General features: G+C 39.2%; 12 protein-coding genes across 12 annotated transcripts; 7 read left to right on the forward strand and 5 right to left on the reverse strand.

Annotated features, from left to right (window-relative positions):
• The first annotated feature begins 120 nt into the window (after window positions 1-120).
• On the forward strand, window positions 121-2,456 carry Gasu_56470 (uncharacterized protein). The gene has a single exon (XM_005703213.1). The coding sequence runs from the start codon at window positions 127-129 to the stop codon at window positions 2,257-2,259; it is 2,133 nt and encodes a 710-aa protein (XP_005703270.1). The 5' UTR covers window positions 121-126; the 3' UTR covers window positions 2,260-2,456.
• Window positions 2,457-2,500: 44 nt separating this feature from the next.
• Gasu_56480 (nucleoporin interacting component family protein) lies at window positions 2,501-5,371 on the forward strand. Its single transcript, XM_005703214.1, has 4 exons — window positions 2,501-2,695; window positions 2,749-2,904; window positions 2,958-5,272; window positions 5,320-5,371. The coding sequence occupies exons 1-4, from the start codon at window positions 2,516-2,518 to the stop codon at window positions 5,339-5,341; spliced, it is 2,673 nt and encodes an 890-aa protein (XP_005703271.1). The 5' UTR covers window positions 2,501-2,515; the 3' UTR covers window positions 5,342-5,371.
• Window positions 5,372-5,386: 15 nt separating this feature from the next.
• Gasu_56490 (uncharacterized protein) lies at window positions 5,387-6,260 on the reverse strand. Its single transcript, XM_005703215.1, has 2 exons — window positions 5,829-6,260; window positions 5,387-5,769 (listed from the first exon to the last, which is right to left on the reverse strand). The coding sequence occupies exons 1-2, from the start codon at window positions 6,150-6,152 to the stop codon at window positions 5,503-5,505; spliced, it is 591 nt and encodes a 196-aa protein (XP_005703272.1). The 5' UTR covers window positions 6,153-6,260; the 3' UTR covers window positions 5,387-5,502.
• A 200-nt stretch (window positions 6,261-6,460) lies between these two features.
• Window positions 6,461-7,681, forward strand: Gasu_56500 (30S ribosomal protein S1). Its single transcript, XM_005703216.1, has 5 exons — window positions 6,461-6,605; window positions 6,718-7,018; window positions 7,064-7,233; window positions 7,290-7,451; window positions 7,509-7,681. The coding sequence occupies exons 1-5, from the start codon at window positions 6,531-6,533 to the stop codon at window positions 7,626-7,628; spliced, it is 828 nt and encodes a 275-aa protein (XP_005703273.1). The 5' UTR covers window positions 6,461-6,530; the 3' UTR covers window positions 7,629-7,681.
• A 4-nt stretch (window positions 7,682-7,685) lies between these two features.
• Window positions 7,686-9,660, reverse strand: Gasu_56510 (myb domain-containing protein). Its single transcript, XM_005703217.1, has one exon. It carries the CDS (start codon window positions 9,630-9,632, stop codon window positions 7,839-7,841), a length of 1,794 nt encoding a protein of 597 aa, XP_005703274.1. The 5' UTR covers window positions 9,633-9,660; the 3' UTR covers window positions 7,686-7,838.
• Window positions 9,661-10,320: 660 nt separating this feature from the next.
• Window positions 10,321-13,144, forward strand: Gasu_56520 (receptor kinase). Its single transcript, XM_005703218.1, has one exon. It carries the CDS (start codon window positions 10,327-10,329, stop codon window positions 13,117-13,119), a length of 2,793 nt encoding a protein of 930 aa, XP_005703275.1. The 5' UTR covers window positions 10,321-10,326; the 3' UTR covers window positions 13,120-13,144.
• Window position 13,145: 1 nt separating this feature from the next.
• Window positions 13,146-15,730, reverse strand: Gasu_56530 (clathrin assembly protein AP179). The gene is made up of 11 exons (XM_005703219.1): window positions 15,539-15,730; window positions 15,440-15,490; window positions 15,332-15,387; window positions 15,091-15,282; window positions 14,882-15,040; window positions 14,723-14,830; window positions 14,534-14,670; window positions 14,391-14,481; window positions 14,225-14,341; window positions 13,707-14,175; window positions 13,146-13,656 (listed from the first exon to the last, which is right to left on the reverse strand). Exons 1-11 carry the CDS (start codon window positions 15,672-15,674, stop codon window positions 13,238-13,240), a joined length of 1,935 nt encoding a protein of 644 aa, XP_005703276.1. The 5' UTR covers window positions 15,675-15,730; the 3' UTR covers window positions 13,146-13,237.
• A 120-nt stretch (window positions 15,731-15,850) lies between these two features.
• Window positions 15,851-18,514, forward strand: Gasu_56540 (microtubule associated protein (Ase1), putative). Its single transcript, XM_005703220.1, has one exon. The coding sequence runs from the start codon at window positions 16,019-16,021 to the stop codon at window positions 18,467-18,469; it is 2,451 nt and encodes an 816-aa protein (XP_005703277.1). The 5' UTR covers window positions 15,851-16,018; the 3' UTR covers window positions 18,470-18,514.
• A 16-nt stretch (window positions 18,515-18,530) lies between these two features.
• Gasu_56550 (leucine-rich repeat family protein) lies at window positions 18,531-20,291 on the forward strand. Its single transcript, XM_005703221.1, has 3 exons — window positions 18,531-19,802; window positions 19,853-20,018; window positions 20,069-20,291. Exons 1-3 carry the CDS (start codon window positions 18,565-18,567, stop codon window positions 20,219-20,221), a joined length of 1,557 nt encoding a protein of 518 aa, XP_005703278.1. The 5' UTR covers window positions 18,531-18,564; the 3' UTR covers window positions 20,222-20,291.
• A 41-nt stretch (window positions 20,292-20,332) lies between these two features.
• Gasu_56560 (ubiquitin-conjugating enzyme E2 variant) lies at window positions 20,333-21,150 on the reverse strand. Its single transcript, XM_005703222.1, has 4 exons — window positions 21,002-21,150; window positions 20,815-20,954; window positions 20,639-20,764; window positions 20,333-20,586 (listed from the first exon to the last, which is right to left on the reverse strand). Exons 1-4 carry the CDS (start codon window positions 21,015-21,017, stop codon window positions 20,446-20,448), a joined length of 423 nt encoding a protein of 140 aa, XP_005703279.1. The 5' UTR covers window positions 21,018-21,150; the 3' UTR covers window positions 20,333-20,445.
• A 110-nt stretch (window positions 21,151-21,260) lies between these two features.
• On the forward strand, window positions 21,261-23,331 carry Gasu_56570 (sucrose transporter, GPH family). The gene is made up of 4 exons (XM_005703223.1): window positions 21,261-22,247; window positions 22,290-22,394; window positions 22,448-22,570; window positions 22,616-23,331. Exons 1-4 carry the CDS (start codon window positions 21,276-21,278, stop codon window positions 22,706-22,708), a joined length of 1,293 nt encoding a protein of 430 aa, XP_005703280.1. The 5' UTR covers window positions 21,261-21,275; the 3' UTR covers window positions 22,709-23,331.
• A 4-nt stretch (window positions 23,332-23,335) lies between these two features.
• Gasu_56580 (uncharacterized protein) lies at window positions 23,336-25,720 on the reverse strand. The gene has a single exon (XM_005703224.1). The coding sequence runs from the start codon at window positions 25,703-25,705 to the stop codon at window positions 23,534-23,536; it is 2,172 nt and encodes a 723-aa protein (XP_005703281.1). The 5' UTR covers window positions 25,706-25,720; the 3' UTR covers window positions 23,336-23,533.

Genomic DNA, 25,720 nt, shown 5'->3' on the forward strand with positions numbered 1-25,720 from the left:
CGAAAGAAATCAATCTCAAAATCTCTATTATTCCTTGTGGAAGCATCGAAGTCTTTCAAGATGATTGTCCAACCAAGTTTCGGCGAGTGAAGCTTACTTCTTGTAAAGCTAAGAATAATAGTTGACATGTTTCAAGTGGTAAATACAAAGTCGACACAAGGGAGAAACTCACCATCGGCACTGTTTCGTCAAAGTTCCGAGAATTTCCTCAGTGAAAGCTTCGAACAGGCTATGCGGACTTCTTCACCGAAGCCTCAGATAGACCCAGACTCTTTAGCTGAAGTAACGAATAATATGAAACAACAAAATAGTATTGCTGCGGTCGCTTATGTTCTTGTGATGGGTTTCCACGCAACCAAAGGCTGTTGCTTAGAATACGCTTATCCTCGGTTGGAGTTGGACAGTACTAACCTTGGTACGCAAGGCAGTGACCTAGCGTCACCATTGTATTCAACCAGTAGTCCAAGAGAAGAGACTTCGGGCAAGCAGGGAACAAGTTTGGACGCAAGCAGTTCGGTAGAGAAGCAGCTACTCAAGTCACTCAGTCTTTTGCCTTCCATGGCACTTCCGGATGGAGTCCATGAAAGAGATGACGACTCGGTCTTCTTTCGTGTTGACGACAAATTGTTTGGAGTTGCGTGTTTTCGTCAAGTAGCAGCAACGAGTATATCTTCCTTTAGTGCAGACCCCCGAGCTTCAAGGGAGCAAGAAAGAGACTTTGCTTCACGTGGTACGATACAAAAATCTGTCGTATTGCTCAGTAAATATCCACTGTTTGGAGTTTTGCTGGAGCACTTGAGACCTGTTGTTAGTATTTATTTTGAACAAGGAGACTTTAAAAGGACGAATATACTGGCTCAACTATATCATTCAGTGAATGCTGCACTGAGTTGCAACCAACATTGTCTATATTCTTCAGCTTTTCTTTATCATGGCTTGGAACTACGACGCATTATTCGAAGACTCGGTTTTCATACATTGAGAATAGTGAAGCTTTTGTTATTGGAGAAGAAGGTTCTTCTTCACTCTAGTCCTGTAGAAAGTGCCAGTAACGCAGTGCTTTCATTAGCTTCTATTTTTCCTGGAGGACTTTCTTATATTGCAGAGTCGACTCATGCGAATGATTCAACTGTTTCACTGGAACAATCTAGGTTAGGGTTTCCGTTGAATTGTTTTCGCAGCAATAGTTCATGTGTTCTTGAACCTTATGCACCTTTACAGAGGTTACAGCAACTCTTAGGATTTCGTAAAGCAATGAATGATGAAAGTATCGACGAAGAATTTGGCAAAGCAAACAGTGGTTTTCTGGCAGGAACTTCTCGCAATCTGGGTTTATTAATAGCGAGTATGACAGACCACTATGAACAAAGTGAAGTGGGTGGTGCTGCTTTGAATCCTCCAGATGCCTTTGTAGATATTACACTGGGTGAGGTTCAATATGCACCTTGGGTGGAAGAATTATGCAGATTGACTCGACGTGAACGTCGGTTTATGGAGAATTTAATAAGTATTATTTCTAATTCTTTTCCTTCACGTTTGGGAAGATTTAGATTATCTCAAGGAAAACATACAGATTATCTACACTCGGAAGAATACGCACGTGAACGGTTCCACGAATACTTACAACAGTTCTTAATAAGTATTGCTTCTATTCCAAATGTTTTGAATAAGGAGTGTTGGAGCGATAAGTTTGACATCCAGACAATGTTTCGATCAGACATGATTGAGAATTATGGTTTGCCATTCTGTCAGGCTTGGTTAACAACGAACATATTTGATACTTGGCGTAAGAGCTGTGATATGAATGTGTTATTTTTTACGAGATCTATGGAGAGTAAGCTACCACCAAAGATGAAAACGGACAATGTTTCGCCACCGCATTTGCGTGTTCAGTCATCAAGTTGTACGACCAGTCCGTTACAAGGGAAATCACAAAAAGTGGATCGTCGTCTTGTTTTTCAAGGATATCATAGTGATTCGGGAGATGAAGAAACAACGGTGTCTGATCGTTTGAAGCGGATTGCAAGCAATATTTCTAGCCGATGGAATATGCTCGTACTTGGTGGTTCTTTCAAATATCAAAAGAGCAGTGAAGTGAAGTCAACAAGATTTGAGGAGCCAGTTGGTGATGGAGGAGAGGTTTCTGTATATAAAGATCCTTTTGAGTCCTCGTGGAATCATTCGCATAAAAAAGCAGTAGATGACTCGACTGGTCTTGCAGTTATCGATACCCAAGATATCGTCGAAGGACTATTCTAACGTAGAAAGTACACAATAAATGAATCCTATAAATAGCATGCTTTGAGTTATCAGGACATATGGATTGCTGATCTGTTCAAATTCCGTATCTCACACTGTTTTATCAAACATCTATTGCGAGATCTTTCAAAGGTTCTTTTTATTTATGTCCAATAAATGCTGTAAGAAGCCGCATAATTAAAAATTTTTTTTTTCCAAATTGAGACAAAAGAGCGCCATTTTCCATTTCATTTGTTCCGAATACGCATTGTTTGATATGACAGAAACAAACTTTGCAGAACTCCTACAAAAGTCACTTTTCCTAGCATCTCGAGCAGAAGGAACGCAGAGAAAACAAGCTCTAGACAACACACCTTTGTTACCGAGAGGTATCTCTCAAGTGGATAAGGAAGCAAAGGAAATGTTGGCAAGAGCCAGCCGCACCGGAGGAACACCAGTGAGTCGTTCATTTTTGTTGAACTCAATTGCGCTCTTACATAAAAATCACAGGAAATAGACCCAAGTTCTATACGATTGTTTTCTGAGCTCAATTTTGACGCAGAGTCACTCGGGAAAGAAGTCCGAACGTTCAACGCTGTAGAAAACCTTTTGCCGCCACCCGAAACAAGTTTGAGCAGTGACTTGGATTCATATATTCTTGAACAAGTAGGCAAACGATTTTTGTACACAGTCAGCGTTGTTTCTTACCCTTGTCGTAGCATGAAGACGCCATTTTCTCAACGTTGGAGGATTCTCAGGCAGTTGTCAGCGAAGAACTTCGAAGGAAGCTTGATTCAGCAATTGAAACAATGTGGGAAAAGGAGAAAGACAAGTTCTTAAAACAGCTTTCGAGGCACGTCTCAGCCTCGTTCAGTGAGTCGAAGGACTCGACTTCAAACGCCACAAGTGCCTCTCTATGGAGCACTCCACTAGATCAAACGCGAACCACGCCTAGTAGTCATTCTAGTACAATATTAGGAGAACATAAAGAGTATACTGAGGGAGTCGATCTGAGTGCTGAATTTACGAATATTGTGAGGAATATTTTAGAAAGACGAGTGTTAGATCCCGTGGCGCAGAAATTGGGTTTTTCTTCTTTGTCAAATAACTTGGAAGATTCAAAAGTCTCAAGTTCATCTTCATTGCCTATTGCACAACAATTCGCGAAGGCGATTTCCAGTCATCAACATGCTTTGAAATATTTTGCTTTCATTTTCGAGGCAATATCTTGGATTTGTGGTGAACGTCATGTAGATTTTGACGGTTCTTATATTCGCGATTCTCATTTAAAAGAAGGATGTGTAGATTTGCTGGATTCAACTCAGCTGAAACGGTCATTACAAGGTTCACTTCGTGCTATGGAAGAGAAATTTAAGGAAGGTAGACTAGTAGCAACTATTCGTTCGCACCCTGAACAGGCACTACGTGGAGGTAAACCTGGTCTTGTGGAGGACATTCGAGCTTATTTAAGAGTCGTCTTTCATAATGACTTTCATTCACTTGCCGAAGATACTCAATTTCTTCATCGCCTTCCACTTTGGCCACAAATATTCTTGGCGTTACGTTGTGGAGATGTTCATTCTGCAGTAAAGATTGCGGAAGAGGCAAATGCACAACTGACTGCAAATGGGCTTCATTTTTATGAGTTTATACAAGAGTTTTTTTCCAATCCTGATCGTTGTCTTTCTGAAGACTCGTTGGTTCAACTTTCTCAAGAATATTCTCTAGTTGCTCGTAGAAGTAGCGATGCGTTTTTGAGGGTTTGTTATATTTTGATTGCTCGTTGCAATCCCAATATTGATGAAAAGTGGAAACTTCAAGAAAGCGACTATTCGATTGTTTTGAGTTCGATTGAAGACTATCTCTGGTTCCACCTTTCACTTGTACGACTGGATGAGAAGCAGATGCCTTTATCCCTTCAAGCTTATCGTCTGCAGCTTATAGACGTTCAACAAGAAATACAAGAATTTGGTGCTTCGTATTTTGATCCAAAAGGGGAACGACCATTATTTTATACAATGATATTGACGCTTTCCTTGCAGTTTGCAAAGGCTGTCGATTACCTTGTCAAGTGTGATGGCTTTCTATTCTATGGTTTGCATATTGGATTGATCTTGTATTATTATGGCATTTTACACAACGAGAAGGAATGGAAAAGCATTATCGGAAACCACCCCAATCTTTCTAATCAGTATAGAAAGCAAATACAAGTTCTACTGGAACCTTACGATTTTGATAGATGTTTGTGGTCCTATGTTCAAAGTATTGCCAAGTCTCGTCCGTTGGATGCTGCCTGTTATCTTTATATTTTAAGGGATACATCTAGCAGAATGTACTATTTGAAAGAGCTTATTTTACAGAGTGGAGAATACGAATCCTTGTTGGGTTTTATCGGGCCTGATGGTGCTCGAAGACGTGGTTTTATTGACCAACTAGAACGCTGTTTGCCTGAAGAGGACCGTAATGTTCAAGTATCTTTAGTACTGGCGACAGATTCTGCTATTGAGGCCGCAGAAAGGGGTGACATTCAGGCAGCTGTTCGTCTATATGATATTGCGGAAGAGTATGATAGACTCGTAGCCATTTTGGCGAAAACATTGAGTGCAGAACTCATTCATTCCCGTTCTTCTCTTCGTTCATGGTTAGTGGAAGAATCTAGACGATATTTAAAACTACTTTCGGAGAAGTTCATATCAGAAACCAATACTTCAAAGTGGATATCTACATTGAAATTGTTGTTGTCACTCGTAGAGTTTATAGATCTTGTACAACAACAAAAGTACGAAGAAGCATGGACTTGTATTTGTAATTTGAACATTTTGCCCACGAATGAACGAGACGTAGTTGCCAAGAGTAGCCAGTGGCAGTCTGTTTCGGACGAATCGGATCAACTAGTCGCGGAAAAACTTTCGCAAGTCATTGTTCGAGCCATGGACTGTTTGGTTGCTCTTTATCAAAGGACCAAAGAGTCTCAGCGACATTCAGAACGCTCTCAATTGTCACCCTCCACTCTTTCATCTCACAAGTTGAAAGAGTATGAAGCCTATGGTAGAAATTTGGTATCCTTCGCGACTTTGTTAGGAATACAGAGTCCAGATATTAGTGCAAAGTTGATGCAGGCAAGTTTAGCGTTGCATTGAGTATGCCAATGTACATTTTGTTATTCATTACATTTTTTATAAGAAGCAGAGTTTCTCTATTGCAAACATACTTTGTACATACTGTAACAATCTTGAGTACACTATTTTTCAGTGGAAGAAAATTTCATGGAAACGAGACAGTTACCACCCAACCTAACTTCTTAGTTTTATGCGGAGTCCAAATAGTTTTTCTTCGTCTGTGGGACAAGGATACGCTGGATAATAGTTCGCAAACCTGTCTCTCTTCCTTGTCCACAACTTCACGTGTTTCGTCTCTGTCTTGTTCTGAAACAGAAAGTTTCCTTAAAAGCGGAAGCCACCTGGGGAGATTCTGTTGACGTCCAAAACTTTTGTTCTTCCTTCGTCGGCGAATCCCTGACGAAAATGAAACCTGCTGATACAGTTATAGGGTTATATAGCTTGAAAAGAAATACGAGTTTCAGAGCTTACCTGAAGAGCTCTTGTTGGCCAATTGAACCTGTTGAGAAGCCATTGCTTTTCTAGTGTCCCTTGTGGTAGGCAATGAAATAATAAGGTTGTATTTTTGGCTTCACTGTCTTCCGAGTAAGCGTTATTGGGAACCTTTTCCACTTGTTCTATCGAATAGGCCGCGAAAGAATTTTCTTCGTCGTCACTCTTGGAAGTTAAGCAGTCTTCAGTCTCCAACGAATAGGCAAAAAGTAATTCTGAAAAACTTCTTGTTAACTCTTCACTTTGCATTTCATCACCATCATCTTCTTCTTCTCCTTGCTCATTCAAGCGACGTATTTTCATTTACGCCACAACACCTCAATGCCCCCAAATGAGTAAATGGCCATCCATCCTAATCTAATGAGCGCATCCTAAACAAGAAGGGGATCATCAAACCGATCCGCAATGAGTCTCTCTCTCTACTTCAAAACAGAATCTTAAGATATACAATATTCTTTAGAGCTGAATATAATCTGTGTTTACATGATGGATTGTATACGCCGACATGAATCCATAATACTATTAGAGGAAAACAGCGATGTGACCAACGTGTGGAGAATGATCAACTCTAAACCAATCATTTTCCCTCAAGTACAAACTCGTCCCAAAAGTGGAGATTGCATTTGTTGCTCAGCCGTGTTTTTTTGATATTGTGATTCGTTCGTTTATTCGATATAGGATATGCAGGCTTTTGTTTTTTTATGTGGAGCGAAGACGTTTCATACAGTCTCAAATAGGATTGAACTCAAGTTGACGGTAAGCTGTCAAACAACTCACCCACAAAGTGATGTGGTTCTTGACGCGACTTGTTTCAGAACTTTACTTTCGTTATATTAACACAACCTTTTGTAATACTTGTATTCCTTAGAAAAGCGCCTCACTGAGCTTTCGTGACGGTTTGTTTGTTCCCAACAGCAGAAAATTGGTATGTGACAAGAGACGTCAATTATTAGCCCCTGCTTCCATCGGTTTGAGAGCTTTTCCAAAACACTTGTCAGAAATTACTTCCTTAAGAAGTGATGCAGCTGTCAATGCTTCTGTTTCCTATGGAGAAGAGGGCTCTCCTCAGTTGTCAGTTTCTGATCTTGTCATCGGAGAAACATACACAGGAATAGTGAAGAACGTCACCAACTACGGTGCTTTTGTGGATATAGGAGCTAACAAACTTGGTAAGGAAAGATAGTTGACTATATTATTGCCCTCACAAGAGGTAGGCTTGTTGCATATCTCACAAATGAGTAATCGTTTCGTGAATCATCCCAACGAAGTAGTTTCCATTGGAAGCCAAGTCACGGTTAGGGTATACAAGATTGATGTTGAAAAGGATCAGTTTTCTCTCACTATGAAGACACAAGAACCAAGGAGGAGAAGAAATGACGAACCGGTATGTGTTGTTTCTGGGAAAGGGATAGATATATATATTTATGTATTTTTGAAAAGGAAAACGTTGTAGAAGCACTTCGCTCCTTTGCCGAGCAAGTTGATAGGCATGAGTTTAGAAAGGGGAGAGTAGTGAATGTTACGGACTTTGGTGCTTTTGTGGACATCGATGGTCCAAAAGATGGACTTGTATTTCGTGCAGATATGACTGATGATTTAGAAGTATGTTAACATTATTCCCGGAAAGCATTGGATTGCTTATTATTATTGTTGTTTTAGGTGGATGACGAGATTCAAGTTAGGGTGAAGAAGATCGATTTGAGCAGGAAATTTATCACCTTGAGCATGAAGCCCATTACGGAATATGAGGAAGAGAACATGTCATTCGTACGAGAATAGAAACTTGCAAACTATCGATAAAGTTGTCTGATAACGAGTGAGAAGATGTTAACGCGTTTGTCGCATGCTTGAAAACGCCACAATTTGTTTATTGGCACGACACACAACTGCCGGTACATTATCACATCATTTTAGTCAAATACAATATACAAACATCATACATTGAAGAGGAACCTGCACAAAAAACCATTCGAACCACATTTCGTAAAGTTACTCACGGATTTCTTCCGCAGAGCTGGCTCCAAACATTGTTTGTTCCAGGTTATGCGTGTCCTCCAATTCTCCTAAACTCGAAAAGGATGCCGATAAGAATGGCTTGGAAAGTATTTTTGGAAAAGATGGCGTCCGGGTATACCCAAAGCTCTGTTCCATGTCAATCCTTTCTGCTTCCGTCGCGCCCTGAAAGCTAGAAAAAGATTCCGAATGAAAAGGAAATGGTAATTTGCTTTCAAAAAAAAAATTGCTATTATTGAATTCAACTTTCTTTACATCGTCGGAACAACGAGAATCACTCGATCGATACATGTTTCGTTCGTCATCAAGAGACACGTTGTAAAGACCAAAAGCCTGCGCCTCACTATGTGAAGAAGCAGCATGATAATGTTGAGAAAATACCCAAAAGTTAGGTTCATCTCTTTCTAGTCTTGGCAATGCATTCGAGAAAAATGGGTTCGTAGACTTTGGCGGAACGACATTTACGGGATGCTCATCAAACTGCCCGAAAGTTGGTAGTCGTTGTTGCTCTATATCTACCAAGCTATCTTGAAAAAAGACGAGTCCTTCTTCCCCTTTCCTATCTCTCTCGGAATGCCAAGTCAAATCTTCCGATAAGGAAAACGGTCTCTTCAAGTTTGTCAGTTCTTCAGAATGAGAACTTCTCTCTGCTTCATTTCTATCCAACTCATTCTGTTCTTGATGAGTGTCCATACTATAACTACTATGTTTCGCACGCACATTCGAGCAATTTGATACATCTTCAACCGCTCTACTTCTTTTTGATGTAGTAACCTTACCAAGATTGCCATTCTCGGAATCGTCCCAATCAACATTGGAGCCTGAATATCCTTCACTGAATACAGGAGAGTTCACGTATGAGTTGCAACCCAAAGAGTCCCCGTCTGTGTTTTTACCCATAGAACCTTTCTTCCATATTCCCATGCCTTTGCTTCCAAGTCTTCGTGCTTCCTGTTTGGCAATTTCAAGAGCAGCTTTTGGAATTTTCAAACCTGAAAGTGAGTCATAACCCAATTCATCGACAGAAAAGTCACTTGACCCAGAGCCACCTGGGTCAGCATCTAAACGTTCCACATCATCTACCTTATCTATCATTTTGCCTTTTCCAACTTCGTTTCCGAGTGACTGCTTTCTTAAAAGCTCTCTAGCTAACCTCAAATAATACTTTTGGGCGTGGGTTCGCACTTGAGTTGAACTCCTCGTTCCTACATAATTAGATATGGCCTTGATATCTTTGGCGCCATATAATTCCAAGCCCTCCAAAAACCTCGAGTGTTCCTCACAACTCCAGTAACGTGAGGTTTTGGTTCTAGAAGAGTTCGGCGTACCCTTATTACTAACGCCACCTACTTTTACCTCCAAGTTTCCAACTTCCTTTGTGCTAATTTCATCCTGCTGTACTGTTACAGGTGTTGCGTGAGAGTAGAAAGCGTAATAAGGTAAATCTACGGGACTGCCTTCTGTGTCGCTCTTTTCTTGCGCGTTACTTTCTATCTTCATAACGTTGGGGTTGCTTTGCAGTTTTAGCCTCTCAATCTCCATGTACGCTACCTGTAACTTTGCTTCGAGCTGTTTTACATGTTGTCTTAACTTTTCGATGACAATATCTGAAACAGGGACGCAAGGGGAGTTTTCTAAACCCTCGCCTTCTCTTCTATTTTCCAATTGTTCTCCTCCACTATCAGTATTATTATAAAAGGAGTTGTTTCTTGACAACTTTTGAAGTGTTGAAGGGTTGCGATAGTTTCCTGGTTCGTTAAATGACGCCATATTCTGTTCGCAACTCTGTAACCAACACTGATTATCTCAGTCTTCTAAAACCCGTCTAATCTCTCCAGCTTTCGACACTTATGCCAAAAGCAGCATGTTCACTTGTCAAGTCAAGTATAATATATCTTTAACGTCTTGGGTGACAAAACAACAGCAACGAAAGAGCTTTCAAAAATGGGGGTTGATATGCCCAAAAAAGAAAATATTCCCACTACTATCTCTCTTTCTTACTTGGGAAATGGCCCCCAATTGAAATCAAATGGGATTCCTCAAAAGAGAAAGAGAGGAAATGGAAGGATTTAATTTGTCCATTGGATATTCCTGCGAGGATAACAAAAACGTGGAAGTTGGTCAGCGAAACAAAGTTAAATACGGATGGAAATGATTATTGATAAACTATGAAGAGTTGTCTAGTTAAACTATGTGGAAAGAGTAGTGTCTCTAGTTTAGCATAGAGAAAGGAATAGGACTTGTATCGAAGGTGTTGACTGGTTTTCAGGCAAGTAGAGAATAGGAGACATCAACAGTGTGTGATTTAACAAAATAAAATTTTTTGTTCCCATATATGAATGTGTTTTACTGCTTCCACAAGTTGCCGCACCACCCTTCTTCTTCTTTCATCCCAATTATCAATCTTTTACATCTCCTTTGAATCCCCCCAAAGAAAAGAGGACTCGTGAAGCTCCCGTTCAAAATGTCTCGAGCTCAACAAGATAGGTTCGAGGGTCCTTTACCTAGATATGACTCTTTAACAGACTTGGTCGCTTTCGCAGCAGCAAAAAGGGTTGTTTCATACATAGATGCAAGGAAACAGAAACAAACTATTGCTTGGGAAGACAAACAGGAAGATAGAGAAGATAATTCCACAGAATTGGACACTTGTCAGAGACAAGTTGTCCAACCAGAATTATCTTCTGTGGAAGGTTATAAAGAGGATGAAACAGAAGAGGAACGTTATGTGGTTGCTCAAGACGCTTGTGGTAACCTTTTAAAGAAGCGAATTACTTCGGAGACAACAAACATGCTCCTTTCGGGACTTTCCCTTACCCATATTGACTTTGGTTCACTGAATTCGTTGAGCGAAGCTAGTGACAGCCTTAAAACAGGTTGTAGAAATAAGAAAACTCCACTAGTGGTCGAACGAGACAACGCAGTCAATCTTTTGCTAAAAATTCCTTCCCCTGTTGAAAACCCAGAAGAGGGCTCTGTAGAGTTGGGAGAGTCTACAAGTCCAAGAAGTTGGAAAAATTTACCTCATGCAGCAGAAAAACTACTGTCAGCTGTATGGGCTCCTCAACTGCGGGAAATATCTCTGGCCAGTAATCAGTTGGAGTCTGTCGATTTAAGTCCTTTGGCCGACTGTATTAATTTAGAGTCTGTTTTGTTAAACTGCAACAAATTGCGGAATATCAATCTTGAGCCACTATCGTCATGCACTAAATTGGAAAAGCTTTGGTTGCATCATAATCAACTTTTAACAATTTCATTAGAACCTTTGAGAGAATGTAGCAGCTTGCGTTCAATTTATTTGGACCATAATGAATTGACACACTGCATCGATTTGGAGCCTTTAAAAAAATGTAAATTGCTCAAAGGCTTGCGTTTAGGTTCGAATAATATGAAAGGAGACTTGGATGTAACACCACTGCTGCATTGTAATACGTTGTCTGTTTTTGATGTTTCTGCGACTACTAGACTGGTTGCACGTTTCAAGGTGAAAACACTTCCTCCGGCATTAAAGAAGCACGAAAAGGATATTTTGTGGATAGATGAACAACTAAATTCGTTTTGTGCGAAAACTTTAAAAGGTGGTATCCCGAATGATAGAAATTTGGTAAAACCTAGAATTCTTTTATTGGGGTTCAAGTCTTTCCAAGTTGCTCTGGAAAATCTTTTTGCGAAGGTTTCCAGTCTTGAAGTAGATAGTATAGGGAACTTGAGACAGGAAGAGGTATCAAATACATTGAAGAATCTACAAAACCTGCAAAACTTCGATGCAGTCGTTTGCGATTCATCAATTGACTGGGTAATTCCCAAACTCAAGTTGGTTCACAGCGACATTCCAATAATTGTCGTTAGTTCGGATATGACATCGGAAGCCGCTGGTAGATGTCTTCGTTTTGGTGCATGTTGCCTGGCAAGAGCTCCATTGGGACCTGAAGATTCTTTTAGAGTAAAAGAATGGGCAGAAAAGCACTCTCACTCGAATTGCGAGTTGCGCATGGCATCACAAATGGGTCATCCAACTAGTTTCAATCGACGACAACCCGAAGATGACTATATCGAACAGAAGTTAGTTGGTTTACTAAAAACGAATGCAGTAGATGAAGTTAGTGAACATGAGCTGATACAAGAACTTTCTGATAAAGACATTGTGGACAATCGTACGGAACTTAAAGCTATTGAAGAAATCTTTCGAATGAAATCTAACAATTTATTGGAGAGCACTTATCGACATATTGCGATTTCATGCGGTCTTCCATCTTGTGCCTATCGATTGTTACATGACGCCATCCAAAGAGAAGAGCAGCATGTGGATTGTGGTGCCTTTGGTAGATTTTGGAAAAAGCATTTTCTTCATCGGAATCGCGAAGAACGTCTTTTTATTCTCTTGTGTCCTTATGGGAAGAAATTGACAAGCAAGAGTCCTTTGAGAATCCTAGTTGAAGATCTGTTAAAACGTCGTCTTTTGAGAAGAGTATCATCTAATACTGTCCAAGTGCAACTAGTTGACTGTGCTTTAGAATGTGTATTGTATAGCTTAACTGGTAACTTTGAAATAAGTGGCATTACTTTAAAAGACGTGGAGAGAGAAAAGTTATGTCATGCCTTGATATTAGCAGAGCAAGGAAGTTTTAAAAGACCCTTAGAATTTCTTCGTCCAGAGAAGTTTGATGCGTTAAGAAAAGACTTTAAGATAGCAAGCCAAGGTCGCTATTTATCATGTATAGGTTCGAATGTGATTGGTTTGGATGATTTTCTTCGTTTTAATCACGAACGTAATTGGCTAACTGCTAAAGGAGCCATGTCATTCTTTCAAATATTGATATTTTTAAGATGCGCATGTAAAGATACATCATTAGCAGTTGAAGATGATTGGTTATTGTTGAGTGATTTTGCGCGTTTCTATTGTACTATTTCGGAGTTGAGTAATAGTAGTGCGTTGAAGTTGCTTTTTTTAGTATTGGATACCGATATGGATGGGGTGGTTAGTTTTGAAGACTTTGTTAGTTTTTACAAAGACAAAGCACGCATTTATGCTCGAGAAGGATTGATACTGGCAGATAGTAGAGTGATTTGGAGACATTTTTTAGATATTTGTGGTGAAAGGAATGATGAGAAAAATGTGTTGAGTTTAGGAGATTTATCACGTTTGGAACCCAAACAAAGAAGTTTCCTGTTGAAAGCCATGTTGTTGAGAGATGACGGGGTATCGTTGGTAGATATTAGAGCCAGTTTGGTTCCAACCACAGGTTTAGCTGAATAGGAAAAATGAACACGCTCATAACGAACGATGTGGTGAATCTAATGGGGAATGAAACAATTGTTCTATATAAATGACACACAAATTGTGTATGTTTTGAGCTTGAAAACAAAACAATTCTTTATCCATGAGACTCTTCTGTAAATGGATTGAGCTCATCAAAAGGTTCTTCATTACTAGTTTCTTCATCAAATGGAGTTTGTTGTGCAGCATAAGGACCTTCCATTGCCATAGTTGGTGGTGGTTGTTGTGCCCATCTTTCAGGAACTGCACCTCCTTGCATTTCATAAGGTTGATAATAATAAGGAGCAGCTCTATCTCCATACGCTGTTGGTGGTGGAGGATAAGATGGTTCCATAGGATGATTCCAAGGCGTGGAAGTCATCGAATGTGAAGTTACAGGTGGTGGAGGATAAGATGAAGGCGAATAATAAGATGGATGAGCATAAGAAGGAGTGGAATAATAGGCAGCAGGCGGAGGCATATGAGGATCATAAGGATTTCCTCCTTCCACTCCATATGGTGAAGAAAACGGATTATCTACGAGACACAAGTATAAATACAGAAATAAAAAAACACTACAAACTTACTCTGAGGCTCTTCAAAGGGATTTCCATACACTTGTCTTTGTTCAGCCATCGAAGGATTATAACCTGCTCCTCCCATGGGAGACATAAACGAAGGAGGATAGTAACCACCTCCTGCAAAAGAAGAAGAAGAAGGAGGAGGAGGAGGAGGATACCCGAAATTCCCTTGAGACGGCCTCGATATGGAAGCATCCGAAAAGAGGTCTAAAAGGTCATCATGTTCTCCTGAGGTGGACTTTTTCTTCTTCTTTTTCTTGTCGGATTTCTCGGGAGTTTTTGACTTGTCTTTAGAATCACCACCGCCACTATTTGATTTCTTCTCAGGTCCTTTAAATAAACCAAAAAAGTCATCCAACTCTTTTGTACTGTCACTCTGTTCATCATCTGAAGCTTCCGTCGAATGTGACTCTGTATTAGCATCATCATCACTATCATCATCATCAAAAGTAATCATTTCGGAAGATTTGCCAGTCTATCTCTCTCTCTCAGTAGACAATACGAATGAAATAAAATCAGCATACCTTTAACGACTCTCTAATAGCTGCAGCCACTGCAGCAGCTTCATCATAATTCTCCTTGTTCGGATTCAACTTGTCTTTACTTTCGGGTATAATGTCGCTGGTCTTGTCTCCCTTGGACTAGATTTATGTTGAGCAACGCCATATCAGAATCACATTCACACAATACCTCTTTTAAAGTGTTCACGTGCTCTTTCATTCCCGAAATATAATCAAGTGCAACGTGTTCAATAGAAGACTGCGTTTCGCTAGCACCAAGCCTACGAAAGATGTAAAAAACTCACTCAAATACGAACAAAAAGTTGTTTTTACCTTCTAGCGATTCCTAACAAACGCTCTGCTCCGTGCACAAGCTCTATGTATCGTTCATACAACTTGAGACTTTGCTCACATTCCGATTTAGACAAGGTGAAAAAATCCTCCAAAATCTTTCCCATTCCATCATTCAACTAGGATAAGACCTAATTAGTAAATAATGTGGCTAGTAAATAACAGTCTTACTTGTTTCATCAAGGGAAGCATATCTTTTACAAGTCTTTCAAGAACACCGACTGTCAAGTCGTTGTACGCAGCATCGGAACTCAGTCTCACGGCAATAAGACTTTCGGTCTATCACCCATATATCAAGTGCTCATATGACAAGATGAAGAGTTGACTTACCTGTGTTTCTACTACTGGGAGTACTTGTAAAAGTTCGGTCATTTCCAAACGATTTACATCCCCATAAAGTTCTTGCGCATCATCATCTTCGGGAACTACTTCATACAATTGTTGCCTTGACTTTTTGGAAGGGTCTGGTATAGTGTCATAGCTCATACCCTTGTTTACCCCCGTTCAGTCCCATTCTTTGAACAAACTTTCCTTCTTACCAAAGTACGAACGGTAATTATCTTCTCTTGTAGATATCTCGCAAAAGCTTTAGTGTACTGTGCATATTCTGAAACGTGATCTCTCAAATAAGGAAGGTTGAAAGTAACAGCAGAGTGCAACAACAAATCCACGAAGCTCTTGCTACCTTCGTCGAGGAGGATGTGACATACCAAAAGTGCACGAAGAACAACCTTTTGAACGTTCAACCCACAAACTTATGCAAAAGTCGCAAGTCATTACCGCATATTCTGCTGCTTCCAGTCTTTGTTGTAAATATTTCAGAACCTTTCTAGGGCCTTGATAGAAGATTATTGAGAGAAGTAGCGTTCGACGTGTACAACAACTTACCGCATTTTGTATTACTTGAAGAAGGGCGCAAGTAAGTGGCACGAATGATTTCTGTTAGACAAAGAGTAAGAAGTCAACATAAGTTGGTGGTAGGCTTACTTTTGACATCTTTGAGACGGGGCTTTGCTTCTTCATCCAATGTTGCTTTTGTAACAGCACGTTTCAGTTCATTGGTTGTCATATGTGTGGTAAATATTTTGGTAGCGTCCACAGCTTTCTGAGTATACTTTTCCATAATGAAGACCAGCACACTCAAGAGTATGTATGCGCAATATTCCACAAGGCAATGGGGGAAAATTTATCTCTGAGGAATAGAAGGCATCATGATATTGCTCAGTTGAAGAGACATACAGAAACTACAATAAATGCATCATCATTGTGGGTAGTTTATGACTCTAAAGTTTTATTGATTTTTGATTTCTTTTATTTGGATATCACTTCAAGTTAGTTGCCCACTCCAACAAATTCCCTCAAAAAAGCTTTTGCCCACAGAGTCAAAGAAGAGCGCCCACTCTTCCTTTCCTTCCCCTCATTTTCCCTCCTCCATTTTGAGTTTTTGAAATTTTGAAAAGCCTTTGTATGGAAACTCAAAGTGAACTACAACAACTATTAGGTGAAGCTCCGACAAAAAAACTCTTGTCCTTAAAGCTATTATGGGAATTAGAAGGTCTTTCGGAACAGGAAACAGAACAAAAACTAAGAGAACTTCGACAAAGCTTACAACATGCCTTTGACCAGTCACTTGCTCACATGAAGCAAGGAATAGAGTCCAAAATAACTCAACTCATTCAAACTTGCGAAAAAATACAATCTATTAGCAACGAAATGCAGTTATCAACTCCTATATTTAGTGGGAACTTCGACCTCTCTGCTATACAGTCGAAAGGAAACCAAGTATTGGAACTCTTAACTCAGCAAGACATGGGACAAGCACAATCAGAGTGGAAGAAGAAGATACAAACTACTTTACCACTTCCCACAGTCAGAGAAACATTGAATATGGTTTTGGAAAAGGCATCAGAATGGTCTGCCAAAAGAGAAGAAAAGCTACAAAGAATAGAAAATAAGAGACAAGCTATCGTAAACTTATGGGTAGATATATTGGGAGAAGTATTGGATGACTTGAGTGAGCCTTTTCGAGAATCGACAGATGATGCATCCAGTGCCAGAGAGGAAGCTATGGATAAACAATACAAAGACCTATGTGAAATAATCGACCAAAGACATCATGTAATGTCAGAAAGTCTACAAAGAATAGGTGCACACTTGGAATCCTTGCAAATATTTAATGAGGAAGAGATGGAAGATGAGGTTGACCGAGTCGCTTTCAAGTGGAGATACAAAGAGGAAAACTCATCAGAAATATATAAACAACTGGGAATAACTAGAGACAGAATGGACATACTTGCTGCACGTGAAGAAGTTTTGTTACAAGAAGTACAAGAACGCTTTCAAAGATTGCAGAACTTTAGAACTCAGCTATTAGCTTATTATGAAAAGCTAAAATTTTCTATGGAAGAATATGAAGAATTTGCTTCTCAAAATGCTAATCTTTCCTTGTCCTGCTTAAATGCCTGGGAACGTGAAGTTCGTCGTTTGGAAGAACTTGAAAAGGAGAGACTACAACAACTGTTGGACGAGAGTAAACAAAGGTTGCACTCTTTGTGGAATGAACTTCAAATTCCTGTTTCAGAACGGTTACATTGGCAAGAGACACTTGATAACGAACACTTATCTACAGAAAAGTTGATAGCTAGGCATGACGAGGAAATCAGTAGATTAGAGTCTTTTGCCGAAAAAGTTCGTCCCATTTATCAGTTGTTTGAAAGGAGACAGGAAATACTACAAAAGCGAGAAGCTTTCATGAAAGAGTCTCAAGACCCCTCCAGACTATTTGGTCGCTCACAAGATGGTAGTCGAAGAGATGCTGCTTTTCTCCTTAGAGAAGAGAAATTACGAAAAGAGATTGAGAAACTTCCCAAAATACAAGAAAATCTTAAGAAGAAAATCAAAGAGTTTGAAGCAACTGTGCAACAGAAGTTTCTTATCAATGGGGAGCCTCTTTTAGAACTTTTGTTGGAAGAAGAGAAGAGAGAACAAGAGGAGAAAATGGAACAGCGAAGAAAGAAAGAAGCAGAACGTAGAGCACGATTGGAAGTAGAATCCAAGTATGGAACTAATGCAACACCAGAATTGGTTCGAAGAGTGCAAAGTTCTGGTAGGAAGAATTCCTCTAGAGCAGTTTCTCGACAGCAACCAGAAGCACCCAAAGTAGAAGACAAAAATCGTAACTATTTAACCTATCCATCTACTCCTTCCAGTTCTAAGAGCAATAGTACTCGAAGCACAAGCTTATCAGATAAGCATCTTCATTATCCATCATCTGGTGGCACTTCTCATGAGAAGGTACATTATGAAAGACATACTGAGTCTTATACTCCCCAGAAGGATGAAAATCATACGAAGAAGATGCAATCAACTTCTCGTTGCCATTCTCCTTTATCTATTACTAGCAAGACTTCAGTATCTCGACAGCACACTTTTTTGGCTGGTAATCAAGAAGATAGTGGAGAAAGTATTAGTCATGGTGAAGGTGAGAAAGTTGGTGAGCAAGTTTTCATGACTCAACATATAACGGAACCGTATTCTTCTCAATCACAATCAATATTTCGACTACCCGGAGTACCTGTTAGCAGTAAAATATCGGGATATTCCAAAAACAGTTTCAAAAGCAGTTCATCAAGTAGTCATAGTGAGTTGACTGCAGCACAGCAGACTTACGTTCGGTCGGATAAGGAAGTTTATGGTGAGAGACAAATGAGAGAGAGAACAAGAGAAGATTGGGAAGAATTGAATGATGAAAATAGACGTCCATTTAACTATCAGCCTAGTTCTTTGAATACTTTTCATGAAGTACCTTCGTTTGTCCGTGAAGTAGTGAGTGTAGAAGATGCAGAAGAAAGCAAGTTTACTTGTACAGAGTCTCCCATCAATACAACGAGCACCACAACAGAAGGTATTCAACAATAGAATCTATTTTGTTTTTTAACCATAAATAAATGATTGTTTTGTGTGATAACATAGCGAATGATTATGAAAACTTTTTAGCATTTATTGGATTAACCATGCGTCGTTCTGGAGCAGGTCGAGGTTTACGTGGCAGACCAGCTAGTCGAGGAAAAGGACGTGGAACTCCATCTTTTGGTTCGAGAAATGTAGAAAACAGAAAACAAGGACGTCCGATATCTAAAATAGATTTGTTTTTTCGTTATATATTTGAAGAAGATATGAGAAACCTTCGAGAAGTACTTCAAACGGACAGCTTCTCTGCAATCAGACCATTCAACGATCAAGGAATTCCTCCTTTACACTTTGCTGTCTTAAACAAACGCATAAAGAGTTTGAAATGCTTAGTGGAACACATCGACAGAGTTCATTCTCAGACAGATATCGACTTTCAAGACGATGAACACGGACAAACGCCTTTGATGGTTGCCGCAGAATTGGGTTGGGTAGAAGGAGCCAAGGTTCTTTTAGAAAATGGTGCTGATTTGACAGTAAAAGATGAAGAAGGTCACACTGCTAGAGAATATGGATTGCTCGCCGACTCTAAACAGGTCCTGCTATTATTTGATGAGTGGAAGAAGAAGAACGACATTCCGGAAGAAGTTGTTGAAGAAGAAGAAGTTATATTTGAGACATCTACACAAAAGAACCGCAGAAGAAGGAAAGAATTGGAGAAACAAGAGCGTTCGACTATAGAACTAGCAACGACTACAGCTCCAGTGAAATCTGGCGCCACAGAAACCGACAAGAAAATCGTTTCCGATATTTTAAATAATATAGATGAGCGTACAAGACTGAGTTGCTTGGCTGATTGGGATGAATTGAAGTTGGCTATTCATGAGTTGAGACGAGACTTGAATATAGATCGTTCTGATGCACAAGGGGAACAAGGCAGTTGTTCAGGTTTTGTCATCGATCCCACTCTGTGGAGTTATGATGTCTTACAGCGATTGCAGTTACGAATACCAAATGGCTCATTGACCAGTCTTCCTGAGGATTTGGGAAAGTTAAGCAGTCTAAGTGCACTAATTATCAACGATAATAGTTTTCAATATCTCCCAGAGAGTATTGGTCAGCTCCATGCTTTGCGAGTGTTAGAAGTGGAAAATAATCGATTGGAACAGTTGCCAGAAAGTATTAGGCAATGTAAAAAGTTGGAAGCAGTGAGAGTATCTGGAAATAAGTTGAGAAGCCTAAAGTCTCTAAGTGAAGCTACAGATTTGGTCTCTTTGCATTGCGATCGCAATCAGTTGGAACAATTGGACTTGGATTTTACTTGTATGAGTCGACTTGCCATGTAAGTGGGCATTTTATTCTCTTTTCTATTCCTTTATGAAATACTTTAAGTTTATCTGCCACTTTCAACTGCATCAAACAACTTCCTGATAGTATAGGCTGCTTGGAGAACTTGACCACTCTCCAATTATCTGGAAATGAAATACAAGTCTTGCCAAATGGTATGGGAGATTTGAAAAAGCTACAAACCCTAAGTTTGGATGAGAATCCAATCAGAGTAAGTGATAGAACTAAATGGCATATTCTTTAAACTAAGCGTCACGTTAGGACAAGAAGATATTGAAGATATTAACCAAAGGAAAGAAACCGATGAAAGAGTTTTTGCAATATGTGAAGAAACAGAGAGGAAGAAACAAAAAATCAAAGAGTCAAGAGTCGGATGAAGAGAGCGAAGCTGAAGAAGAAGAAGAAGAAGATTGAAAGTTTTCTCTGAAACCAAACTTTGCTATTCCGAAATAAAGACTCCAGAGTCTGTTAAGATATTTGGTGTTCTTACACTGCTATTCACATTCTATATACCCATTGGATAGTTATGTGTGAATGAGGTTTACTCTGATGGACGAATTCTCTCGTACCAAATTCCGAGCTTTATAAAAGTTTCTGAGGGACACAAGTCTACAATATTAGCTCAGAAAAAGTGCCCATCAAAAGAAAGTTCCTTCCGCAGGTTGTGGAAGTTTTCTATTATACGGAGCAGCCATCTCTCTTCTTAACGCTAGTAATATGTTCTCAATTCTCTGGTTTCGATCCCAACTCTTCAAGAGATGAAATTTGGTAGGATCCACCTAAACAAATCATAAGAGTATTCTAAAAGTATACTCTCGTTATTATGCTTACGCGTCCAGTATGCTTATCTACACAGGTCAAGTTAATCTTAGAAACAAAACGAACTGCAGGAGGATCGTCGGGGTACTTGTCCCCACAATATAACTGAACTGTATATATACGATTCTCAAAAACCGTCTAAGTTTCCGAATGGGAAGTTTGCCAATGAATAAGTAAAGAACTCTTACATTTATCGGCCCCAAAATGGTACCGTTCCACTTGGACAACGTTACATCATCGCCATCAGCCAAGCCATAACTAATACTTCCTTGACCTACCCCGTGTTCTCCCCTTTCAAGCTCCTCAAGTAATCTAAAGTTTCTAGGAACTGGCCAAATATTCTTGAGCAGACTTGAAACCTTCGCACTTACTTACCTTTGGTCGCGGTCATCCAAATAGAGAATAATAATGGAAATGCTAAACCAGTTGGGAAAAAAAACTCTTCTTGTGGAAGATAAGCTTTCTTCTTTATGAAACAAATAAGCTTTAGATGGAAAATAAACTTCAAATGGTCAACGAAATAGTTGATAAGAAGCGTTTATTTCTCATAGCTTTGGGTTTATGTGGAATACAGTTTTGTTGGGCGATTCAAGTTGGACATACGACAAGAACTTTGTTAGAGTTGGGACTTGCTCCAAATCTTGTTTCTATGGCTTGGTTAGCAGGACCTATCGCTGGTATAATTGTTCAACCCATAGTTGGTACTCTATCAGACCACTATGAGAGTAGAATGGGAAGGAGAACTCCCTATATTCTGGCAGGTTCATTCTTCTCAGCCGTTGCTTTGTTATTATTTGGTAATGCAGTAAAGTTGGGAAAATGGTTGGGAGATGAAGAAACAGCAAGTTCTAATGGATTGGAAACTGATCATGTTGCTCGTTATGGACTTGTGATTGCAATCGCCTCCTTTTGGTTATTAGACTTTTCGTTAAATGCCGCTCAAGGTCCTTTACGAGCGCTCATGGCAGATATTGCTCCATCCGAACAACAAGAGCAAGGCAATGCCTTTTTTGCACTTATGACTGGAGTTGGAAACTTGCTTGGAAATATTTTAGGTTCCATTCCTTTATCGAAATATATTATTTTTATATCTTCGGATATCTGTGCGTTGTATACCATAGGAGCCATCATGATAAGCATAACCAGCTCTATTTGTGCATCTTTTGCAAGAGAAAAGGATAGTCTTTGTCGAACAGTTCATCATCAAAGAAGTCATTACTTGACGTTTACAAATGAAAGTAATGAACTCATGGAAGACGCAAATAGTTTAGACTTGCAAGAAGAAATAGAGAGACGATTGGAAAGCAAGAGTTTGAAAAAGATCATCTCAAATGCTCCTTCTCCTTTTTGGAAGCTTTTTTTGATACAATGCTTTACTTGGTTTGCGTGGTTTACAGAATTTGTGTTTATCACTTCTTGGATGGGTAGTGAAGTTTTGGAAGGAGATCCCAACGCTCAAGAGAATTCGGAAGCTCGTTCAGTTTTTGATTACGGAGTGAGAATGGGAAATGTTGGTTTATCGATGCAGTCATTGGCATCTATCGCTTATTCTTTGGTGTTGCCAAACCTCATCAAACTTTTTGGTATCAAATATTGCTATTTTTTAGCTCATTTGTTATTGGTAAGTAATCATATGTGATGAAAGTAGGGCTTATTCTATAAGGGCTTTTGTCTTTGTTGGACGCCGATATTAACCCACATACATTCCGTCTTATTGTCCATTATTTGTATCTCTTTGTTGGGCTTACCTTGGGCCTCAACTATGACAGTAAGTAAAAGTTTTTCTTTAAATATATTTATATATATATATATATATTACAGATTCCTTGGGCCATATTATCTCGTACAATAAGAACAAAGGTACCAGAAAACATCGGAATGTATTCTACTATATTCAACTTGAGTCAATGCTTTCCAGAAATTTTAGTTTCTGTCATTGCAGAGGTAAACACAAAGACTTTAGATATGGTGATTCTAAAAAATGATTAGAAACTATTGGGTCATTTGAATAGACAAACTATGATACTGGCAATGGGAGGTGTGATGGCAATATTAGGTTCCTTGTTGATATTTACATTATAAGAGTCACTCATCAATATCCAATAATAACATAATACGCTTTCTATCTCCAATACAGTGGATTCCCATTTCCTTGAGGTCTTGTTCAGTCAACTGAGATAAAACTTGGCCATCTATAGCATGTTCAAGAAATAGTTTGGAATAGCTTTGTAACCCATTTTTACTTAATATCTCCGCAACTTGTTCCACACTGTAGAATTCTCTCTCCACGATAACAGGTAAACATAGCTTTTTGGAACAACAACTCGAGACCTTGTTTCCTTTCTGTGGTTGAAAAAGTTCCCAACAAATAAAACCAAAGGCAAAAGTCGGAACTGTATAGCGAAACATTGTCCACGAATAAAGTAACAATAGTCTTAAGCAACTTAGAAATAAAGTACCAGCAACCAAAGTTCCAAACTTGAGACAATGCAACAACAACAAAGGGGGAGCCAACCAACCGGGTCGCATACCAGGCCAAACTACTAAACCAAGTGATATGTATTTGCGAATAGTATGTAACGCTACATAAGAATATATGAGTTGAGTACTAACAAAAAGAAATAACATCGTGATGGAAACATAGCGGACTGCTTTGTTCCAACGGTTGTTAGTCAAGTGGTTGTCTTTCCAATTGTCGTGCTTGGAACACATCAAAACCACCAAATGGAAAGGATAACTACGAACAATTCTCACTTTCTCAAAGAAGTGAGTTCCTTTGAACTGTTTTGTATGAAAACAAGGAGACTTGTGAATCACTCGATGCAGGGGCACACTAAAACTCAACATGGAAAAGTGTAATGAGCTGCTATTCATTGTGTCCAATAGATAAATATAAAATTCATTCCTTTACTTTCTTAAAACGTTGGGATAACATAGAAACTGCTCCAAGTCGTCTTGGCGTGAACGAAGTCTTTTCGATTGATACATTGACTCTTTCATCGCTTCTCTTCGTTTCATCATATGAACGATATTCGAAAATCGACGGTCCAAATGCTTCTTCAAAAGTGCCTCTCCACTTACTCTTTCATTCAAATATTCATATAATAAACGCAACTGTTTGCGAGAATTATAAAAACCCCAGTGACTAATTCCGTATCGCATTTCAGGAACTTCAACAAATAAAATACCTTCTTGTTCCAGTAACCAATACCTTCGAAGACAACGATCCACTCCTAACGGATGCCACCTTAGAAATGGCGAACGAACTGAACGACCCAACTGTTTTCCTAAACTCTCACTAGAAGCTCGATATTTCTTTTCTAATAAGGCAATCTTTTCTACAAGTTTTCGTTCTTCATTTCTTGCCTCACTCTCTTTCTCTCGTCGTTCTTGCCGAAGCTTTTCTTCTCTTAAAGTCTTTTGTCTCTTACTCAGTGTCCTCGTTCTAATAGCTGATAACTTGTTGTTCTCTTCATTATCATTCGTATTTACATTGTCAATGGAATCATCGAGAATATGAGAATCCTTAAAAGGACCAAAAAGTTCTTCATGATTAGAACACATATTGCCATTCTCTTTCATTCCATGAGACTTTCTATACTTATCTAAAGTTTGTTTGGCTTTTTCCATTTCCCTTTCTAAACTCTGTCTCTCTTCTATAATCTCCATTCTCTTCCTCTTCCTCTTATCCTGCATTTCTTCCAATTCACTTTCAACTAATTTACGTATAGGCTCTGCTCCTAAAGCAATGTCACATAACATTCTTAAAAATACAAGACGTTCTGATGCATTCAAATTTTGATATCCTTTGTCCTCAATCCAACGACTCAACAAATACTCCATATGATTCATAGAGTCTACTTCTCCCTTGTGTCCAAGATTCGTTTGTGCAATATGATGAAGATAATCTTCACCACCTGAAATATTTTGCAACTCAAAACGAACAATTCGAACTAATACATTTTCCCATCCCGACTTTCGTTCAGCATCACTCTTCATACGTGAACCAGAACTTTCTGGAACATCTTCATGATTTTCTAAAGATAAAATAACCAATTGATGAAACAAACAGTCAAGAAGAGCATTTCTATCATGGTAACATAAGGCCTTCTCCAAATCAAACAGAGAAAAAGGTACAAGACCAAGTTGATCGCCAAATACATGAGCCACTTCCCAAACATAAACTACGTCTCCATAAACGTGAGATGGAATCTTCGAAGAAAAGATAGGTTCCGGCCACAAACATTCATCTTGAGACCTAATTACTTCTTCCATCAAATGAATCCATCTATCCGTCGTTCGACAATTACAAAGAGAAGTACCATTGCCAACGAGTTCATGATAAGATAGATTGCCTTTCCCATCGTTGTCTTGGCAGTTGAGTATCGATACTTGAATTGTAGGATCAAACCAAATGAGACCAAACTTATCAGCAAGTTCAGGTTTGACCAATAATGGAGCTTCTTTTTGCTGTTCTCGAGATGAAATTTCTCGAATTTTAAACTTTAGTGTCACTTTAGAAACAGGCGATTTGTTCTTTTTTACCAGCTCAGAGGAGGATATTTCAGTTATTTCGTTATGCTCCAAGTCCTTTAGTTGGTAAGTCAACTGAAAGGACGAAAGTTGTATAAACTCCTCCGCTCTCTTTTCTTTAAAAGGCTTTCCAGTATTAGATAGTATATTGGTTACTTGCCATTCTTTACCGTTGTAAATTAACCTTTCCCCTACACAGTAATATTTTTTGAATCGAACATAGGCAGCATCTACTAGCTGCTCCAAACGGAGATAAGACAAGTGAATCAACCGACAAAGAGGTTCCAAGTAGATATCATCCTTAAATTCTTGACTTACTTTCCAGGAAGTTTCTTTTTCTGAAGCAAGAGCTTCTTGAAAAGTGAGACCACTCTTCCCAGTTATGGAACAAGTCCAGTTACGACTTTTGCAAGTGAGTAACCTTTCAAGATAAGACTCATAGTCTTGAAATACTTCTCCTGTTATATTCAAATAAAAATATTGTGCTTTAGGGTTTATCTCAGTCACAGTAGTTGGCTGAAATGGTTTCCGATTGTAAAGCGGCATCTTAATTATTCGCAC

Source organism: Galdieria sulphuraria, assembly GCF_000341285.1.
Source record: "Galdieria sulphuraria unplaced genomic scaffold scaf_59, whole genome shotgun sequence".
Classification (NCBI taxonomy): Eukaryota; Rhodophyta; class Bangiophyceae; order Galdieriales; family Galdieriaceae; genus Galdieria; species Galdieria sulphuraria.

Coding starts and splice junctions, on each gene's coding strand:
- Gasu_56470 (XM_005703213.1), top strand. CDS start 127: ATGTTTCAAGTGGTAAATACAAAGTCGACACAAGGGAGAAACTCACCA.
- Gasu_56480 (XM_005703214.1), top strand. CDS start 2,516: ATGACAGAAACAAACTTTGCAGAACTCCTACAAAAGTCACTTTTCCTA. Junction 2,905..2,957: donor ATTCATATATTCTTGAACAA/GTAGGCAAACGA, acceptor CCCTTGTCGTAG/CATGAAGACGCCATTTTCTC. Junction 5,273..5,319: donor TCATCTCACAAGTTGAAAGA/GTATGAAGCCTA, acceptor CGACTTTGTTAG/GAATACAGAGTCCAGATATT.
- Gasu_56490 (XM_005703215.1), bottom strand. CDS start 6,152: ATGAAAATACGTCGCTTGAATGAGCAAGGAGAAGAAGAAGATGATGGT. Junction 5,770..5,828: donor GGCCAACAAGAGCTCTTCAG/GTAAGCTCTGAA, acceptor CTGTATCAGCAG/GTTTCATTTTCGTCAGGGAT.
- Gasu_56500 (XM_005703216.1), top strand. CDS start 6,531: ATGCAGGCTTTTGTTTTTTTATGTGGAGCGAAGACGTTTCATACAGTC. Junction 6,606..6,717: donor GGATTGAACTCAAGTTGACG/GTAAGCTGTCAA, acceptor TGTATTCCTTAG/AAAAGCGCCTCACTGAGCTT. Junction 7,452..7,508: donor ATATGACTGATGATTTAGAA/GTATGTTAACAT, acceptor TTGTTGTTTTAG/GTGGATGACGAGATTCAAGT.
- Gasu_56510 (XM_005703217.1), bottom strand. CDS start 9,632: ATGGCGTCATTTAACGAACCAGGAAACTATCGCAACCCTTCAACACTT.
- Gasu_56520 (XM_005703218.1), top strand. CDS start 10,327: ATGTCTCGAGCTCAACAAGATAGGTTCGAGGGTCCTTTACCTAGATAT.
- Gasu_56530 (XM_005703219.1), bottom strand. CDS start 15,674: ATGGAAAAGTATACTCAGAAAGCTGTGGACGCTACCAAAATATTTACC. Junction 14,671..14,722: donor TGCTTCCCTTGATGAAACAA/GTAAGACTGTTA, acceptor GTCTTATCCTAG/TTGAATGATGGAATGGGAAA. Junction 13,657..13,706: donor TCCCTTTGAAGAGCCTCAGA/GTAAGTTTGTAG, acceptor TGTGTCTCGTAG/ATAATCCGTTTTCTTCACCA.
- Gasu_56540 (XM_005703220.1), top strand. CDS start 16,019: ATGGAAACTCAAAGTGAACTACAACAACTATTAGGTGAAGCTCCGACA.
- Gasu_56550 (XM_005703221.1), top strand. CDS start 18,565: ATGCGTCGTTCTGGAGCAGGTCGAGGTTTACGTGGCAGACCAGCTAGT. Junction 19,803..19,852: donor TGTATGAGTCGACTTGCCAT/GTAAGTGGGCAT, acceptor AAATACTTTAAG/TTTATCTGCCACTTTCAACT. Junction 20,019..20,068: donor TGGATGAGAATCCAATCAGA/GTAAGTGATAGA, acceptor GCGTCACGTTAG/GACAAGAAGATATTGAAGAT.
- Gasu_56560 (XM_005703222.1), bottom strand. Junction 20,765..20,814: donor CCATTTTGGGGCCGATAAAT/GTAAGAGTTCTT, acceptor TCGGAAACTTAG/ACGGTTTTTGAGAATCGTAT. Junction 20,587..20,638: donor TAGATAAGCATACTGGACGC/GTAAGCATAATA, acceptor TGATTTGTTTAG/GTGGATCCTACCAAATTTCA.
- Gasu_56570 (XM_005703223.1), top strand. CDS start 21,276: ATGGCTTGGTTAGCAGGACCTATCGCTGGTATAATTGTTCAACCCATA. Junction 22,395..22,447: donor CTTGGGCCTCAACTATGACA/GTAAGTAAAAGT, acceptor TATATATTACAG/ATTCCTTGGGCCATATTATC. Junction 22,571..22,615: donor TAGTTTCTGTCATTGCAGAG/GTAAACACAAAG, acceptor AAAAATGATTAG/AAACTATTGGGTCATTTGAA.
- Gasu_56580 (XM_005703224.1), bottom strand. CDS start 25,705: ATGCCGCTTTACAATCGGAAACCATTTCAGCCAACTACTGTGACTGAG.